Below are 16,719 nucleotides of genomic sequence, written 5' to 3'. Positions count from 1 at the left end.
GACGACAAACCGGCCATATTGCGATCTCTCAGCTGTTTTAATTGCGAAGTTCTCATCAAAGTATTGTTTAATGCTCATTGCGATAAGCTTCTTTCTCGGTGACAGCACTTTTCAGCACGACGACACCTCAATGCCGAGCGATGACAGTATTTGCCGAGCAGCACGATGGTGTTCATACTGCATGTTTTCATGGGGTTCGTTGGCGAACTTCACCTCATACGCTGAGGGGATGTCGTAGTTGTCGTCCGATGGGCACAAGAAGCGCGTGTCATCTTATTTGTCGTTGTCGTCGCCCATAAGTTTCGGCGACGGCGTCTGCGAGTCGCCGACAACACGAGAGGTAGAGCGAGCGGCATCAGCTCGCCGTGCTTGCTCCGCATCCGTTCTCTCTGTCATCTAGTGAATCGCCCGCCGGGCAGATCCCGATCGCGTGCACAGATTCGGAGATATTAATCATGGTCGCCTGTTGCAACGAAGGCGCACTGCAAGGGTGGCGCAGTGATTGGCGCGTTGGGCTACGGGGCGGGAGCAGTTGGGTTGATGGTGACGGGAGGGGGCAGGGGTGATATGATGAAATTTTCACCGTGGCCACTAAGTTAGATGAGGATGACGTAATTTGTGTGCCGTTTTTCTTCCACGGCTTCGTAATGACTACGGCGTCGCACAATGAGTCACGTAATCCTCTCGCATTAAAAATGTTTGCCCTCGCGTAAAACAGATCGCCTAGTGCAGTTTCTACGGTTTGGAGACATTATGTGAAAGGTCCTTTTCATGGGAGCCTACTCCATTGGAAAGCGAGTTCAAGAAATCTTAATGGTGTTGCACTTTGCCGCGTTCTTTAGCTCTTCGTTTAGGACGGCATCGTACCAGGACCGTGAGCGGCCATCTTTACTGCAGTTAATGCGAGCATGTCGTCCAATGGTATTTGCCGAGTCCTTGATTAAGTGCCATCTAGTACGTACTGCGTTCCGGAGGAAGTAGCTCGCAGAAATCTCATGCTTGCATTTGGACGCGTACGCGAGGTAAGTGCCATAACATTCAGTGAGACGAGATATCGCCTGTGTGCCATGGAGGCAGAAAAGGTGTGACCGTCGTGCTGCCGGAACACTTCGCGTGTGTGCTTATAAAAAAAACTGTGTGTGGAATTTTAGAGACCTTAATTTGACTATCTTTTGTGTCTTTCTTTTGGGCGTTCGCTACAGGGCGTGAACATCCACTGGGACCGTCCAGGCAACGCGTGCGACCAGGAGTTCACACCAGCCTATTTCCGCGCCTTTGTCGAGGCATTGTACATGAGGAACATGAGCCTGATCCTCACGGTGCCGCCAGTGCTAAAGCTGGTGCGCAAGTTCTGGCTCATAAGCCTGACGCGCTACATGGACTATGTCATCGTCACGACGCACACGCTTCGTCGAAAGGTATACTGCTTAGAAATGCTGTTTCAAAACTGAATACAATGCGAATACTTTTCAAGCAAATAGCTTTCATTGGCCCTTCCTTCCGTTTTCGGGGTTGGTCGATTGTCGGACACGTCGAGGAAAACATTCACTCTTTGGTTCGTTTATTTATTTTTTATTTATTTATTTATGGTACCCTCAAGGCCCGAAGGCATTACAGAGGGGAGTGGGAAAACGGGAAGTATAACAATAAAGTACGGAAAATAAATAATGCAGCGTGTTAGTAATTCCTAATTATACGATACTATGTAATATCTTGCCCAATATTTGTAAGTACGACAGACAATGTAAACAAAGTAGCATCTTGATAATTCCTGTTAGTACAATGTTAACCAGTGTCGTCCTTAGTCGCTTGTAAGTACGGCAAGTAAATGAAATAACAGGTTAATAATTTCTGATTACACAATGTTAGCTAATGCCTTACGAAACAGTTTGTTGTCGACAATAGATACAGTTTCACAGGGAAGGTGGTTCCACTGCCGTGATGATCTGGGAAAAAAAGATTGACTGAAAGTATTTGTGTTGCCTGTTTGAAGTCCGACCTTATGGCGATGATCGATGCGGCTCGATAGGTAATGAGGCTGAGAAATGAAGTTACTGTGAAGGGAGGAATGGTAATAAAATTTGTGAAACAGTGTCCAACGTGCTATTGTTCTACGAGATGCAAGTGATGGAAGAGATACATTGTCCTTCATTGATGTTACGCTAGCGGTACGGTTATAATTTGAAAATATGTATCGGACTGAGTTATTTTGGACAAGCTCGAGTGAAGAAATAAGGTTTTCATGGTATGGGGGTCCCACACAGCTGCAGCGTATTCTAATTTAGGACGCACTAATGACTGGTAAAGTAGTAATTTTAAGGATGGTGGTGCTTTGGAAAACTTGTGGCGTAAGTAACCGAGCATGCTATTAGCTTTACGCATGATGTACTCAGTGTGAATGTTCCAGGTTAGTTTTGCTGTTATACGAACTCCTAAGTATTTGTATGAGTTAACGGGTTCTAGAGGAATTTTATTTAGATAGTAAGTAGGAAGAGTACTGGTGTTCCTCTGCACGCGCATAACTTTACATTTCTTAATATTAAGTTCCATAAGCCAAGTGTTACACCAATCGATCACATAGTCCAAATCAGACTGAAGAGCATTAGTGTCGTCGTTAGTAATTTTTTCACCATATATCACGCAATCATCAGCAAGCAAGTGAATGTGAGATGTCAATGAAGAAGGTAGGTCATTAATATAAATCAGGAAAAGTAGGGGCCCTAGTACTGATCGCTGAGGCACACCAGAACGAACCTCAGTTAATGATGAATCATAATTATTCGCAGTAACAAATTGATGACGGTTAGTAAGAAAACACTCAATCCATTTCAGCAGGTTACTGTCAAGGTTTAAAAGACTCAGCTTGAATAGCAGAAGTTTGTGGCAAACCTTGTCGAATGCTTTGCTAAAGTCTCAAAATACACAGTCGGCACAGGAGGCGCGGTCTAAAATACAGTGTAATCTATGAGTGAGATATTAGTTGGGTTTCACATGAGAATGTTTTGCGAAAACCATGTTGAGCAGAGGTGAAAAATGAGTTCGAGTCAAGAAAATTAACGAGATTAGTAAATATAACATGTTCAAGAAGTTTGCAACAGGTGCTGGTAAGCGAAATCGGGCGGTAATTCAGGGGTGAGCTTTTGTTACCAGGCTTATACAATGGAAGCACCTTCCCTCTTTTCTATTGAGCAGGCAAAGTGCAAGTGCTTATTGATTGCTGGAAAATATTAGCAAGTATTACAGAATTGTATGTGTTAGTGTTTTTCAAAAATTTACTATTAATGGTATCATAACCGGGAGCTGAGTTTAAACGCAAATCATCAATCAGCCTAGCAATACCTGCAAAGTCAAGAGCTATGGGTTGCGTAATAAGATAGTTGTAGTGTTCTGTGTGTGGTAGATGAATGTTCGATGAAGTGGAAAATTATTTGCAAATGATTCACTGAGAATGTTTGCGCAAGCTTCACTTGGAATAACTTCACCTGACTCATCTTTGAAGGTGATCGAGCTATCAGAAGACGGGTTAATGACGCGCCCAAACTTTCGGATATCTGTCGTAAGCATGTCAGGTGCTCGTTCATTCGGGCTATTCCCTTAGACTGGCAATCATTCGTCGATGGCTTCTGCCTAATTTCTTTTATGCGAGTTCATTTGCTCCGGAAAAGGTTTTAGAGGTGGAGAACGACCACGTGTGAGCACGATTACCTCGTTATTAAGAACGAGACTTGCTCAATGCGACTCATAAACAGGTGAAAGTGGAAATTTCTCCTCAATACGATTACATGTGGTGTCAGGGGGGTGCATTGCAATTCACTGTTCAAAAGGCCGCTGTAACATGCGGTGCAGGCTGTGATGGCGCCTTTGCTGTAAGATCCGGCTAAATCAATGCGAACGCCCTGCACAGGTGCGTAAGGAAGGAACTAGCACCATCAGCTACAAGTCGTCTGTTGCGATTTTATACTTGAGACATGAAAAAATTTGCACCTGGTCCACGCTAATGAGTTTCACTTAACAATGGATTGCATTACATTTCCTTACCAAAACCTGTGCTTCTCAGAATTAGTAATTAGACGAGAAACAGCACAATGAGCATGATAATATGATGAGCTTGTTCGTTTACAGCGCACTTTTCTTCTGCCGCGGTACAACGTGATGTGAGAAAGTATCAGATGGAGGCTGAAAGGAACAGGTTTACGTTTACAAGCCAAGATGCCTTTAACAGTTTTGCTGTGGTCGCATTGCTTAAGCTTGCGCATATTTGCTTTGGGGAGCTGGCGAACGCCGACCATTTTCTGTCAAAGTGCATGTCGCCCATCGTACACCTCTGGCTTACAAAGCGCGGCTTAGTGCGTTGTTCGCGACAAGGCGATTTAATTTGATTTCCCCCTTGAACTGGAAGTCGTACCTGCAATAAAGGATTGGCGAGAAATTGAGTGCTTCTCAAGAAAGTCTATCTCGCCGAGGGCTGGCTATATGTACGTGTCTGGTATATGCAGCTAGCAAATGGTTTACGCCTTAGACAGAACGCGAATTGGATGCATGGATAGCTGAATGCTTATACGATCACAAAATTTAGATTTGGGGTTTAGTAACATTCGTAAATGGCACAGTGGACAAGAGGGACTGCATATGTCAGGGATTAGAATTTTTCACGGCAACCCGGGCTTCCTTAACGCGCCAAATGCACGGCAAATTAGCCTTTTTCCTTTTTTTGTATTCCGGCCTCGATTTTGTATTCGGGCTGGTGAACGGAACATTCGTACTTTTGCTCAAGAACATCGACATGAATCCTCTTACAACCGCCACGCACCACCTTCATCCTCTTCCCATCGCATGCACCAAAGTCTGACACTGTGCATCCACCTGATTTGGTGTTCGCGTTCTGGCATAATCTGTTGAAGTTGTAGTGCCTGAACACTACCATTGCAATATATTGCACATTGCTTAATAGCATATGAATATAAACAATCTTACGCATCGGATGAACTTGAAGAACATCCAACTTATTTGCTTCAGTTAGGTTTCCGTTCACACTAGTTCCAAAATGTGCTTTGGATTTTCAGTTTTTGGGGGTGTTCTAGTTTGGGTCTAAAAATGCGGAGCTATTTATCCTCGTGCCCGCACGTCTTGTTTTGCCACTACTCTTCAGGGAGTGCTGGACTGCTCTGGTAGGCGAGAGTTCGCGGTAGCCTCGTACTTCGCCATTCGGGACCACGTCTTGAAGGAGACGGGCAGTCCGTTCCTAGCAGCGAAGGTCGTCTACTCCATTGCCGTAAGTAGCCAGACCCACCATAGCTCTATCACTTCCCCATCCATTGAAGATGTAGCTGACAGCATTGGTGCGTAAACGAGCGCGCCAGGATGCGCATCAGATAGGAAAGATTTCTGAAATTTAATTGCACATTACCTTCACAAACAATGTCGTAACAGAAGATTTACAGGAACAGCTATTATGAACAAGACGTAGGTTGTAGAAAATGAGTATGCAAAAAACGACGTGAGGATTTCTCTCGTTTTGGAACCGCTGGATATGCGTGAACGATGATTGCTTTCTCGAACGGGAAACATAAATGAAATTTGAATAACTTGTGTATCACCCCTTCAGGACCAGACGAAATGGACATGTTCACTATGCTCTTACATAGTACCCCCAACCCCCACCCGCTAGTTATAAAGCGAATAAATATGAGTCACTTAACCCATTGACTGAGCAATGAATGCAGGCTGATTGTCTCTACTTTCTATAATCGAAGGGCACTACGTCAGCTTTTACCAGTTGGGAAAATCCGTATTGACAAAGAAAGTTAATGTTCGACTTAATGTTGATATAACACGCTTAGAGCAGTCTAGCACGCGCGATTTGCAAAACTTGCGTAGTTTTCATTGTATATTCACGCTTGCAAACTTAATAGTTCAGGTCTCTGATATTATGTCGAATACGGTAGTGTTAGGAAAGGAAACGGTTAGCAAGCCAAGTAATCAATAAAGAGTTTGACCATGTTCCGTATTCCGGTAAACGCGAGATAACTTGGCGTTATACCGGATGAGTGGAGGTGCAAACGTGAAAGACCTGCACGGTGCAGCCACTTGGGTCGGCAGAGCTCAATCTGAAAAGAACAGAGCTTAAATTGCAGTAACCAAATGTATGTTACTTTGCTGCTGGTGTAAACTTTAGACAGCAACAACGATTACGCCGCTCCCGAAAATTTACACAGGAAGCGGCGAGGAATACACATCAAAAGCGTGGCAGTTTCGGCGAGTTGGTATGTCATGACTATTTTAGGCTTGTAGCGCAGCCCAGAAAGAGCAAAAAAGGAAGGAGGTAGGGGTAATCAAAGGGAACGGGTAATCCGGCAACCCCTACCTCCTTCATTTTTTGCTGTTTATGAGCTGCGCTACGAGCCTAAAACAGGAATACACATGTTTATTGCAATATTAGCTTTATTGTTGTCTGGTTGAGCTCTTCGTGCCCAGGTAGCTGCACCGTGCAGGCCATTCATGTTTTAACCTCCGCTCATCCGGTAAAACGCCCAGTCCGCTTGCGTTTACCGGTATACCGGACACGCTGAGGTTCTCTAATAACTGTGGTCAGTTATGAAAATGACTTTTCATAGAATTACGAAGCATTTCATTGGACTCGGTTGCACGGTTATGTTGTGGCTGCGTTGTTATTGTAAACCATAATTAGACGTTCATATACCGAAAACTCATATTCCAATTAAGATTTTTCCTTTCCAATAATTATATATATTGGCTTAAGAGGAAGCTTTAGCTCAAGTGCTCCTATCTAAATACATGTAAAAGGAGAATTCGTTTTTCTCGGCAACCACTGCACCAAATTTGACGAGGTTTGTTGCATTTAAAAGAAAAACTTAAAATCTAGTGACTGTTGGTTTCGAATTTTTGAGTTAGATCGTCAATCTTTTATTAAAAATTGGCAAAAATCGAAAATTTTCAAAAAAAGAAACTATGAAGTTTACAACTCTGCAACTTAATCACTAGAAATGATAATACAATTCTATGAATTGCATCTAATAGTACATCTAAAGCGGACAAAATTGATTTGTTACACATGAATATAAAAAAAAATTAATCATAGAGAAATACAACTTTTGCAAAACCGTTGTAACCAACGTAACAAATTCACGTAAGATGCAAAATGACATATTGAATTTGTCCGCTTTGAATGATCTAATGGATGCCGTTTACAGAACCGCGATATCGGTTCTTGATGCAGAGCTATGAATTTATAAACTTCGTGCTTCTATTTTTTTCAAACGGTCAAATATTTGAAAATCGTTTTAAGAAAATTCAAGCCCTAAATCGAAATTCCACTTCCAACAGTCACTAGAATTTAACTTTCTCTTTCAAATGCGACAAATTTCATCAAAATCGGTCCAGGGGTTATTTCATAAAAACGTTTTTGCGTTTTACATGTATTTGAATAGGCGGCGTCGGAGTTGGGCCCGAGCTAAAGCTTCCTCTTAACCCATATATGCCTAGTGTCCTATATGTAGGACACTGAAATTTTTCAAATAACTCGAAAATTTTTTTTGTCAAAAAGCTAGCGCCCCCTAGGGGGTGTTTCTGAGGCTATGGCCTTCTCGCGTGCAAGTCTTGGTTAGCGTGGGAGCACAGCTCGCCACGTGCTTGCAGTTTCAAAATCGGCGTTCCGCGTGAGCTTCGACGAACGCCATGCCGAGAAAGAAAATGTAAGTAATATAAATTGAAATGATTTTTGATGTTTTCGAGATTTCTGTCAGTTATTCCTGAGTAATTGAATATGCTGTGAAAACAATGTCAATGTGGTATAGGCAACATTTTTTTGTTTACGATCTGTCAAACAGCGGTGTCCTATATGTAGGACGCTAGGCAGATCGGGGGTCGCTGTTGTGTCACTCTGGAACGCGCGATGCGTCGCGCGCGTAGCGTTGAAGTAGCATAGTAAAATACATATGGACGTATGGCAGAAACTTTTTTTTTTCCAATTGCAGTCAGAAGATTCCCTGCAGTTCATTTTACCGCAGAAGAGATCCGCAAACGCTCAACGACATTCTAAACCAGATTGACGCTGGGGAAGATGTACCGTCTACGGTGGCCATTCTTCCGCCCGAAAATCACGCGGCGGCATTGACAGATGAAGAAAGCGGTGATGAAGAATGCACCAGCATGGACCATCTGCCGGGGAGCACTCTTCGTGCTGAAGTTCTGGACACTTGTTCAGAGTCAAGTGAGGACGAGAACGACCAGGAGCCACCAGCTAAGCAACAGAAACGACGTGTCAAGTGGGATAAACGCGATTTGAACGCGAGTTTCCCAACTCGCCACTCGTGTGATTCAGACTCCGCTGAAGGAGCACCGCTAACTCCAGTAGAGGCATTTGAAAAATTTTTCGATGATGAAGTCATCAACCTGCTTGTTGCAAACACCAACACCTATGCACAACAGAAGAATCGGTTGTTGAACGTGAACGCAGGTGAGATGAGATGTTTTCTCGGCATTCTGCTTCTCAGTGGCTATGTGCCGGTTCCAAGGCGTCGCATGTTGTGGGAAAACTCACGTGATTCTCATAATGAACTCGTCGCGAACTCTATGAGGCGGGACCGATTTGAAGCCATTTTCACCAACCTACATGTGGCTGACAACAACAACCTAGTACAAGAAGACAAATTCACAAAACTGCGACCACTGTTTAGGCTCTTGAATGAACGGTTTCTGTTGTATGCTCCATTACTAGACTGCTTCAGCATTGATGAAAGCATGTGCGAGTACTTCGGAAAGCATGGATGCAAGCAGTTTATGAAAGGGAAACCAATCCGATTTGGCTATAAATTGTGGTGCATTTGCACCCCATTGGGCTATTTGCTTTCTGTTGAGCCCTACCAAGGGAGGTATGGCGTCAATGTGGATGATAAAAACAAGCTTGGTCTAGGAGGATCTGTTGTTACAGAAATGGGGTCCAGGTTGAAAGAAAGGCTTGATTACTGTTTTCATGTGTTCTTTGACAACTTCTTTTCAAGTCTCAAACTTGTTAGAATGCTTTCGTCAATGGGTGTCAAGTGCACAGGCACCGTGCGGGATAACCGAATAGAAAACTGTCCCATCCTGACACAGAAAGAAATGAAAAGCAAGAATCGAGGCTTCTACGATTACAAAGTCGACGCTGAATCTGAAATTATTGTATGTCGCTGGAAGGACAACAGCACAGTGACCGTCGTCTCAAATGCTCACGGGGTCGAGCCAACACAAATGGTGAAAAGATATTCGAGAGAAAACAAGTCCAAAGTCACGGTGGAGCAGCCGTTCTTGATTTCGAGCTATAATGGCAACATGGGAGGAGTTGACAGACTAGACCAAAATATTTCAAAGTACCGCACAGCCATTCGAGGAAAGAAGTGGTATTCTTCACTCATGACATATCTGGTTGATGCATGTGTGAATAATGCATTCCAGTTGTACAGAATTGGAACGACCAAAACAGAGCTCCTCACATTTCGAAGGACGATAGCGATGTCGTATATGAAGAGTTATGGCACCAAGCCATTGCGTGGAAAAAGCCGGCAATCTTTACTGGAAGCCCAAAGCCGATTTGACCGCATTGACCACACAGTGATTCCTCAAGAGAAGCAAACAAGGTGTGCTCATTGCCATGAGAAGACCACAACACGTTGTGAAAAATGCGACATCGGAGTCCATGTGAAATGTTTCAAATTGTACCACTCAAAGGAGTAGTATATGTGCCTAGTGTCCTATATGTAGGACGGCTACAAAAACGCAGTTCGAAAAATTTTTTGAATAAAAGGTTGATTCTACTTTCTGAGGTACCAGAAGCAATTATTACGGGAAAATAAATCACTTTTCTTAATTTCCCCAAGTTCAGGCATATATGGGTTAAGAGCCGGTTTTGGCAGATGAAACGCTTGGTGTTGCCCCAAAACTTAAATATTCCAGGCTGTCACATGTTAAAAATATTTTTTTTTTGTTTTACCTGTGAGAACCACGATTCGATTATGAGGGACGCCGTAGCTCCATGTTAATTTTGACCACGTTGGGTTCTTTAACGTGCACCCAATCATCCGTGCACCCAAACATCCGCGATACGCGGATGTTTCTGCATTTCGCCCACATCGAAATGCGGCCGCCGCGGCCGGGATTTGATCCCGCGGCCTCCTCCTGGTGTGGCAGCGCAAAACCAAATCCACTGCGGCAGCCCCGCGGCGGGTGCTGGAACACGCTGTGCAACGGCTTGTGCGTGTGGTTCGCGCAGCTGGGCGCCGACGTGTTCCGGGCCACTCTGCCCCTGAGCTCCCCCCGGCTTCTGGATGCCGGCACGCCGTCCAGCGTCTTCGACGGCCCCACGGTGCAGACGAACAAGACCAGCTACGACCACGTGTGCCGCATGCCCAAGGGTGTCTTCGACGGCGACAGCGAGTGCGCCTACGCCATCCGGCAGCAGAGCACCGGTGGCACCGAGGTGAGAGGGTGCCTCGACAACTCCGAGTGCGTTCTAGTCTGTCCATAAAGAGGCGAAATCAGTTTGCGGAATATTCGAAGGATTCAGATTTCTAAGGCGGTTGATGACGGGTCTCCTTAAGTGGCCTTTCAAACAGGGGTTGTGAAAAATAGCCACGCGAAGTTGTAAGTTGCTCACGTGCTATTAGAGAGTTAGAGCTTAGCGAGCCAGCGGGTTAGCGTAGACGTCACTGCGCATGCGCGATATAACTTGCCCAGTGGCGTCTATGCTGGCCCGCGGGGAACACTCGACTGCTCGGCTCTCTGAGCTATCAATTTCTAATATATCGCCATTTAGCGCTCGGCCTATCTGGACCGTCACGACAGGGATGTTAGATGTCCGCGTGTTTACTTCGACCATGACATTTGGTTTAAACTGAACATTTCTATAGACTTGCGCCATGTTCTTTGTATTCTTCCTCCATCTTCGCCAATGGTGTTTGTTCGCAGCGCTGTAAATAATGTTTGACATTCGCAGACAGACGGCAACGCGGGTCTTCCTAAAGCTCCCTACTTATTAGCTCCAAGAGTTACCAGAAATGAGAACACTTTGTCAAACATACGAAAACTTCGTTTTTCTGGATTCAAGCGAGTTTTTGACTTTGCACGTTGTTCATTTTCAACGAAATATTCCGCCATAAAAGGGGAATTCACAGTTATCTTGCCAAAGCGCACAGTCTCTTTAGATGTAGGCCGTTATTAAAGTATAATTGCTCACTAGCTTAAGCCAGCGGAGGCAGATAAAGTTCTCTAAATGATGCCACAAGAACATCTGAAGTCACAAGCACGAAGACTAAATGTAGTAGCATTCATTTCCATGACAGCCTTCCACGTAACGCCAGAGTTAACTCTTGTAACTTTAGCAGGAAACTCGATGTCTAAAACATTAGGCTTTGCTATTAATATCCTCTGTAAAAGGTGTTCAGGGGATGCAAGTGACTTCGTGTGCACGCACCGTTTCCTTGTCAGCCTGACCTCTGAGACGTGTGTTCAATCCTTCGCTGTCGTTCAGCTCGCCTTGTACGCGGGCCCCGAGGAACTGGCTGCGCGCATGCGCAACTCGTACGCCAGCAAGATGGGCGACACGACGGTTGCCGTGTACGACTTGTTTTTGGACGACTTCGGCGGCAACTGCGCTTATGCCGGAGGGCCGACTACGACCGGTTCACCCCTGGTGGCTGCCATCGCTGAGACGGGACTGTGATCGTAACTGTAGCATAGCAGTTACCGAGTGTTACATCGCGGCCTGGCCCTCCAAGCTTGTGACACCAGGGCGGCCCCGCAGCACACTTGCACTCGTGGTTGCGCTCGGCGTTTGACACGATCTACATCGCTTCAGCGATCCTTCTTTCATTTATGAGGTTATTCGCTTGATTATATCTGCTTCGCTTGATTAATGCAGGCATTTGCGGTTTTATGGAAATGCTGAAGTGTTTACATTGGTGATACGCCTCACAGGGGAAAAAATGTTCTTGGCGATATATTTTCCTTGCCTTTTTTTTATTTTGAGTAGCCTTGCTATTTCAGTCTAATAACGAAAATCAGTGCAGCGAGTGTAAGCCACGAACGGTTAACGCTCCTACGGAACGCAAATAGGACTACGCGAATAATTCTGATAGCGCGCATGCGCGTATCTTCTAAACAAAAATGGAAACGTGACCTTTTTTTGGAACTGGTTTAATGCTTGTTTTCATTCCCAGGTTCCCGTGCATTGAAAACAACGGCCTATTCCACACTTTAGCACGTACAGTTGGTACGATACTGCGTGTATGGAGACTGGCTACAGAGCAATTACATGTCGCTCTTATATATTCGCCCATTTGGACCGAAAGAATTCCCTTTCAATGTTTTATGAGAGCTCGACTGCAACGAGGTTCGTGCTGAATGGGAAGCATATTTTCAGCAGTGCAATAACTGCCGGCAGGTTTACAGTAGACAGCGAATACCACCAGCTACTGTAGTGCCGCTGTCAAGCTTCTTACCACGGCATGCACGAAACAAAATTTTAAGGCATGCGAATTTGAACGTGAAATGATTAGTGCCAAAAGCAGCCTGCTCCAGAGCACTTGACAGCTGATGACACAGAGGTAAAGACAAACTGGACCATCGCTGCCGTTTACATTATTTCATATGCCAACAAGACTTCAGGGTAGTTGACAGTGTAGAAGGCCAAAGGTAAAAATTCTCTTCAAACCTCTGGGGCACGCACAATCGCCAGGACATACAGTATTTTCGCAGAGCTGTGAATGAGAAAAAAAGATGTCTGAGTACATTTTGAATAGCTACATAAGCCGAGATATTTGAGCGAGCAATATTTTATGGCTAAGTGAACGTAAAAGCACGTGTAAATGTCTGAACTGTAGTGATTTCTTTTGTTGAGCGTCTCATGTATAGTACATGCTACATTGTGGCTGCTGGCGCCGATTAAACCACATGTATTCGCAGAACGTTGTAAATGGGTGAACTCTTCGTAGCAGTAGTTCCATACTTGACTTGATTTTTCTTGAGAAATGAATGCCTAGATGCTTAAAGCACGTCGATTTCAGTATTTCCTGCATTTTTGCCAACATGCCTTGTTATTAAAGGTACAGAATGGATGGTTTGCCATTTTTTTACCAAAATTGTCGCGAAAGGCAGTCATAGCATCTTAGTTTTGCCAGTTTTATCCATATTGTGCAGACGACTATCGAAGTTGTTTTACCAGGTATATAGTATCCTCGAGCAGCGATGATAGAAGTAGGTGATGAAACAAATTTTGCCGTCTTTAGTGTAGTGTATAGCACAGCCGAGCACTGCGCACTGTTCGCTGACAAGGCTGCTGTATTTTACAGCAGGAAAAACTAATGCCACCTCAAGCGTGTGGCTGAAATGGTACCAATACATTTGCTGGTGCTTGAAAACCATGTCCTAAGACAATTTATATCGCCTATACTTACGGCCTACTTATTAAGTCACGTCAATAGTTTCTTGTTGTGCCTCTAAATAAAATGAATAAAATGTATAATCAGAAAGTGGTTCTGGTACGTAAAACCTCATAATTTTTAGTAAAATGTGTAAGCGAATGATTGAGTTCAATCTTTGTAAAACTACGTGGCCTGAAATTCAATTTGAGTGGTTCGTTTTATCTAGATCAATTCACTGGTTACCCTACAAACACCATTCATACTCGGGCACTTCAGAAACGTCCTCCAGTGTATGTATACGTTCGGTTATTTCGCAGCCGTCTTCTCTGAAAACAATACCGCTCATGACGCCCCTATGTGGGGTGAAATATGAACCCCTCAATATACGATGGTATAAACCGGAAACAATTCGCTCACAAATTTCTTGCAATATTCTTGGGTGATGGGCGCCGCTGTGTAACGGGTGAAACCGTAGTAATTTCTTCCTGTGCCGTTTCGTGCACCTTGAGCACTGAAAAATAAAAGTTTTGAAGGCTTTTTTTCACATTCTCATTATGGCATCGATATCACGTGCATGAAAGAGAAGTCACTGAATTTTATAGTTTTGGGTGACCAAATTTTATCCTGTCTGTCGCTGCATATGTTTCTAATGAAAAATGTGCCATTTTTATGTTTCGCAGTTTGGACGATGTCTTACGCTGTTTAGAAAGTGAGCTATGCAGATGCGAAATATAGGTGTGGTGTAACCCACGACATAACAGTTGCAATATTTTGTTATAACTTAATGTATTAGGGCGAGTCACTGTGCCCTTTTACTTATAATCTATTTAGGATGACGCTCTCCTGAGCTACCGCGAGGAAACGTGTCTCTGAAGGGCGTGCAGTCACGATTTTGAATGGTGATCGCTGCCCGTAAGAGAGATCTCAAAGGCGGACTTGATCACGGAGGCTGAGCGCAGATGGTAAACTAGGTTCTTGAAGCTTGGCAGGCTTGCGAAAAAAAGATGTGACTTTTCGAAATTCTGATGGCGAACACAAACGCAGAAAAAACCTAGCAGGTACCCTTTGCTTTATAAACGCTTTGCTTTGTAAACATTGTTTCCTTATGAACCATAAAAATTGCCTTTTTTGTAGAATTCCTAGCTCAATGCTTTGCAAGCACCTTCTTTCAAATACTTACCATGGTCTCTCTGCCACATGTTCAGGAACTTGCCATTCTAGACACATAGATAATTCGAATAACACTTCTCAGCAATTAAAGGCACTCTTTGCTTGTCAAAAGTATTTCTATTCCAGCAGTAGTTCAGAAGGTGTAGTGGTGAAAAATTTAGCTCGAGAAAGATCTGGAGGGCATCGTTTGCTCTGTTCGATGATGGCATTGTCCTTTCCTCAGTAAGGTAATCCTTACATAGTGTCGAGTGGAGTTGTCTTTAGAAACTATCTGCACACCAATTGTAGCACGACGTCTTTGTTTCGAAACTCGTCCGCACATTGTGCCAATCCGCATTTTCCGGTCTACTCACCATATGGCGACTGCATCATGAGCCGCTAGCGTGAGGACGACGATATATATATATATATATAATATCATTTTCCTCACGCTAGCGGCGCATGATGCAGTTGCCGTATGGTGAGTAGACCGGTAAATGCGGATATATATATCAGGGGCATAGCCAGGGTGCGGGCATATGGGGCTTCAGCCCATCCCCGTAATGTTTTCGTGCTGTCATGCGCCGCCAACCAAAACAGCCCCTGGCGCGAAAAATCATTCTGGATTTTGTCTAGAATGTCCCTTTCACGTTCGAAAAGACATTTCAGCGCGAGCATAGACAAATCGGGCTGGATTTCGTGGCAACGCCCATGCACCGGGAGTCGCATAGCGCAAGGAGCCCCATCCCAGCACAATGTTTCAAGGGCGTTTTGTTGGCGAGCCGGGTCGTACCGGCATCTCGCGAAGGCCGCGGAATCTACGGAACGCATGGATTTCAATTCTGAAACTTTATGGGTATAAAGTTCTCATAAACTTTGATGCGAAAGGTCACTGACATTTCTAAAGCCGTGATTTAGATTTTCAATTCCGGAACCTTGCGGGTTGAATGTTGCTATAAACACTTGACGCCAAAGGTGCATTGACTTTTCTAAAGTTCTACATCGGACTATACAACGAGACAAACCAAATCAACACACTGTCAGACAAGTTGACAAAGCACGTAGCGAGGTCAGATGAGACGAAGCGTTGTGACTCATTTGTACCGTCATGTCACAGAAAATATCAGAATTTCTTTTTCACGTGCGCCAAACCATCCGTGTCAAGACACTAAAGTCAGCAAAGGTGCTCATTTATTTTTCTACTTTGACTTTAATTCGCGAGGACACATTGAGCCTCCTCAATTTTTTTTTTGTTCTCGCTGGCCCTACCCACGGGCTGCCAGAGCCAACCAGAGCGCATGCGTTTTTCTCGTGTCGCCGCGACCACCGCGCGCGCGCACTTCGATGCGCGTTCGTTTTTCTCTGGCCGAGTGTATTTTTGCCTGGCAGAGTTTTGGACGCTTCCTCGCTACAGACGAGAAAAAGAAACAACGTCTGGTCGCTCGCTGCCATCACTGCGGGGACTCGACGGATTGCAACGCGTTCGCTTGAGCGCAACCTCTCCGGAAAATTTTGCCTCGTCGGTGTAGGATACCGAGCAGTATGCGTATGGTTCTCTGTGGACCAAGCTTCTTAAGTTTTCTTCAATATTCCTTCGGTAGCCACATTAGGTGCCCAAAGTAGGCCGTCGATTGCTGGTAACATGCTTTCCTTTGCGTTTTTTTTTTCATTTCCGTGCCCTCGCCCGACAAAAGGAAGGAAGACTGTTGCGGCGCAGCAAATTGTCGCATAGTGAAAGTTCGGTTTGGTTACTTCTTTTTCAGAAAGTAATTGGCCACGGGACGCCTCAGGTGCCGGATTACCATATTATGTTATTGTGTTAGCAATTATATGGACACTCCAGACGCATTCCTGCCGTCACCATGGCTCTCATGTTCCGTGTAAAGTCCAAGGGCAATAACATCGTGACCGCGCACCGCATGCTGTATCTGTGAGTGAAAGCGTAACAGGGTGGCATGGGGCGAGCTGACGATGGTGGCTCTGTCTTGTGTGCGCAAGGGAGAAAAGCAGGGAGAAAGCGCACCGCCTCCTTTCGCGCGCTATACAACAGGGGGAGTGGATGGGGGGAGGGGGAGGAAGGCTGTGATCTGTGAATCTGTCGTTGTGCAACATGTTTATTTGCCTTGTTTGACGCATTATATACAGTGGCTATTTT

The 16,719-nt window shown here is 44.7% G+C and overlaps 1 protein-coding gene across 1 annotated transcript in view; it reads left to right on the top strand.

Moving 5' to 3' along the window:
- LOC142588363 (uncharacterized) overlaps nucleotides 1-13,872 on the top strand; it is a 37,022-nt gene extending 23,150 nt beyond the window's left edge. The window contains exons 9-12 of the mRNA XM_075699996.1: nucleotides 1,203-1,418; nucleotides 5,150-5,272; nucleotides 10,268-10,474; nucleotides 11,525-13,872. Of these exons, the coding sequence (XP_075556111.1) occupies nucleotides 1,203-1,418; nucleotides 5,150-5,272; nucleotides 10,268-10,474; nucleotides 11,525-11,716 (738 nt within the window). The 3' untranslated portion in view covers nucleotides 11,717-13,872. The remainder of the gene's footprint in view (nucleotides 1-1,202; nucleotides 1,419-5,149; nucleotides 5,273-10,267; nucleotides 10,475-11,524) is intronic.
- Nucleotides 13,873-16,719: the final 2,847 nt, after the last annotated feature.

This window comes from Dermacentor variabilis, chromosome 7 (assembly GCF_050947875.1).
Source record: "Dermacentor variabilis isolate Ectoservices chromosome 7, ASM5094787v1, whole genome shotgun sequence".
NCBI lineage: Eukaryota > Metazoa > Arthropoda > Arachnida > Ixodida > Ixodidae > Dermacentor > Dermacentor variabilis.
The sequence above is the reverse complement of the archived record's forward strand: the minus strand, read 5'-3'. Positions and strand labels throughout refer to the sequence as shown.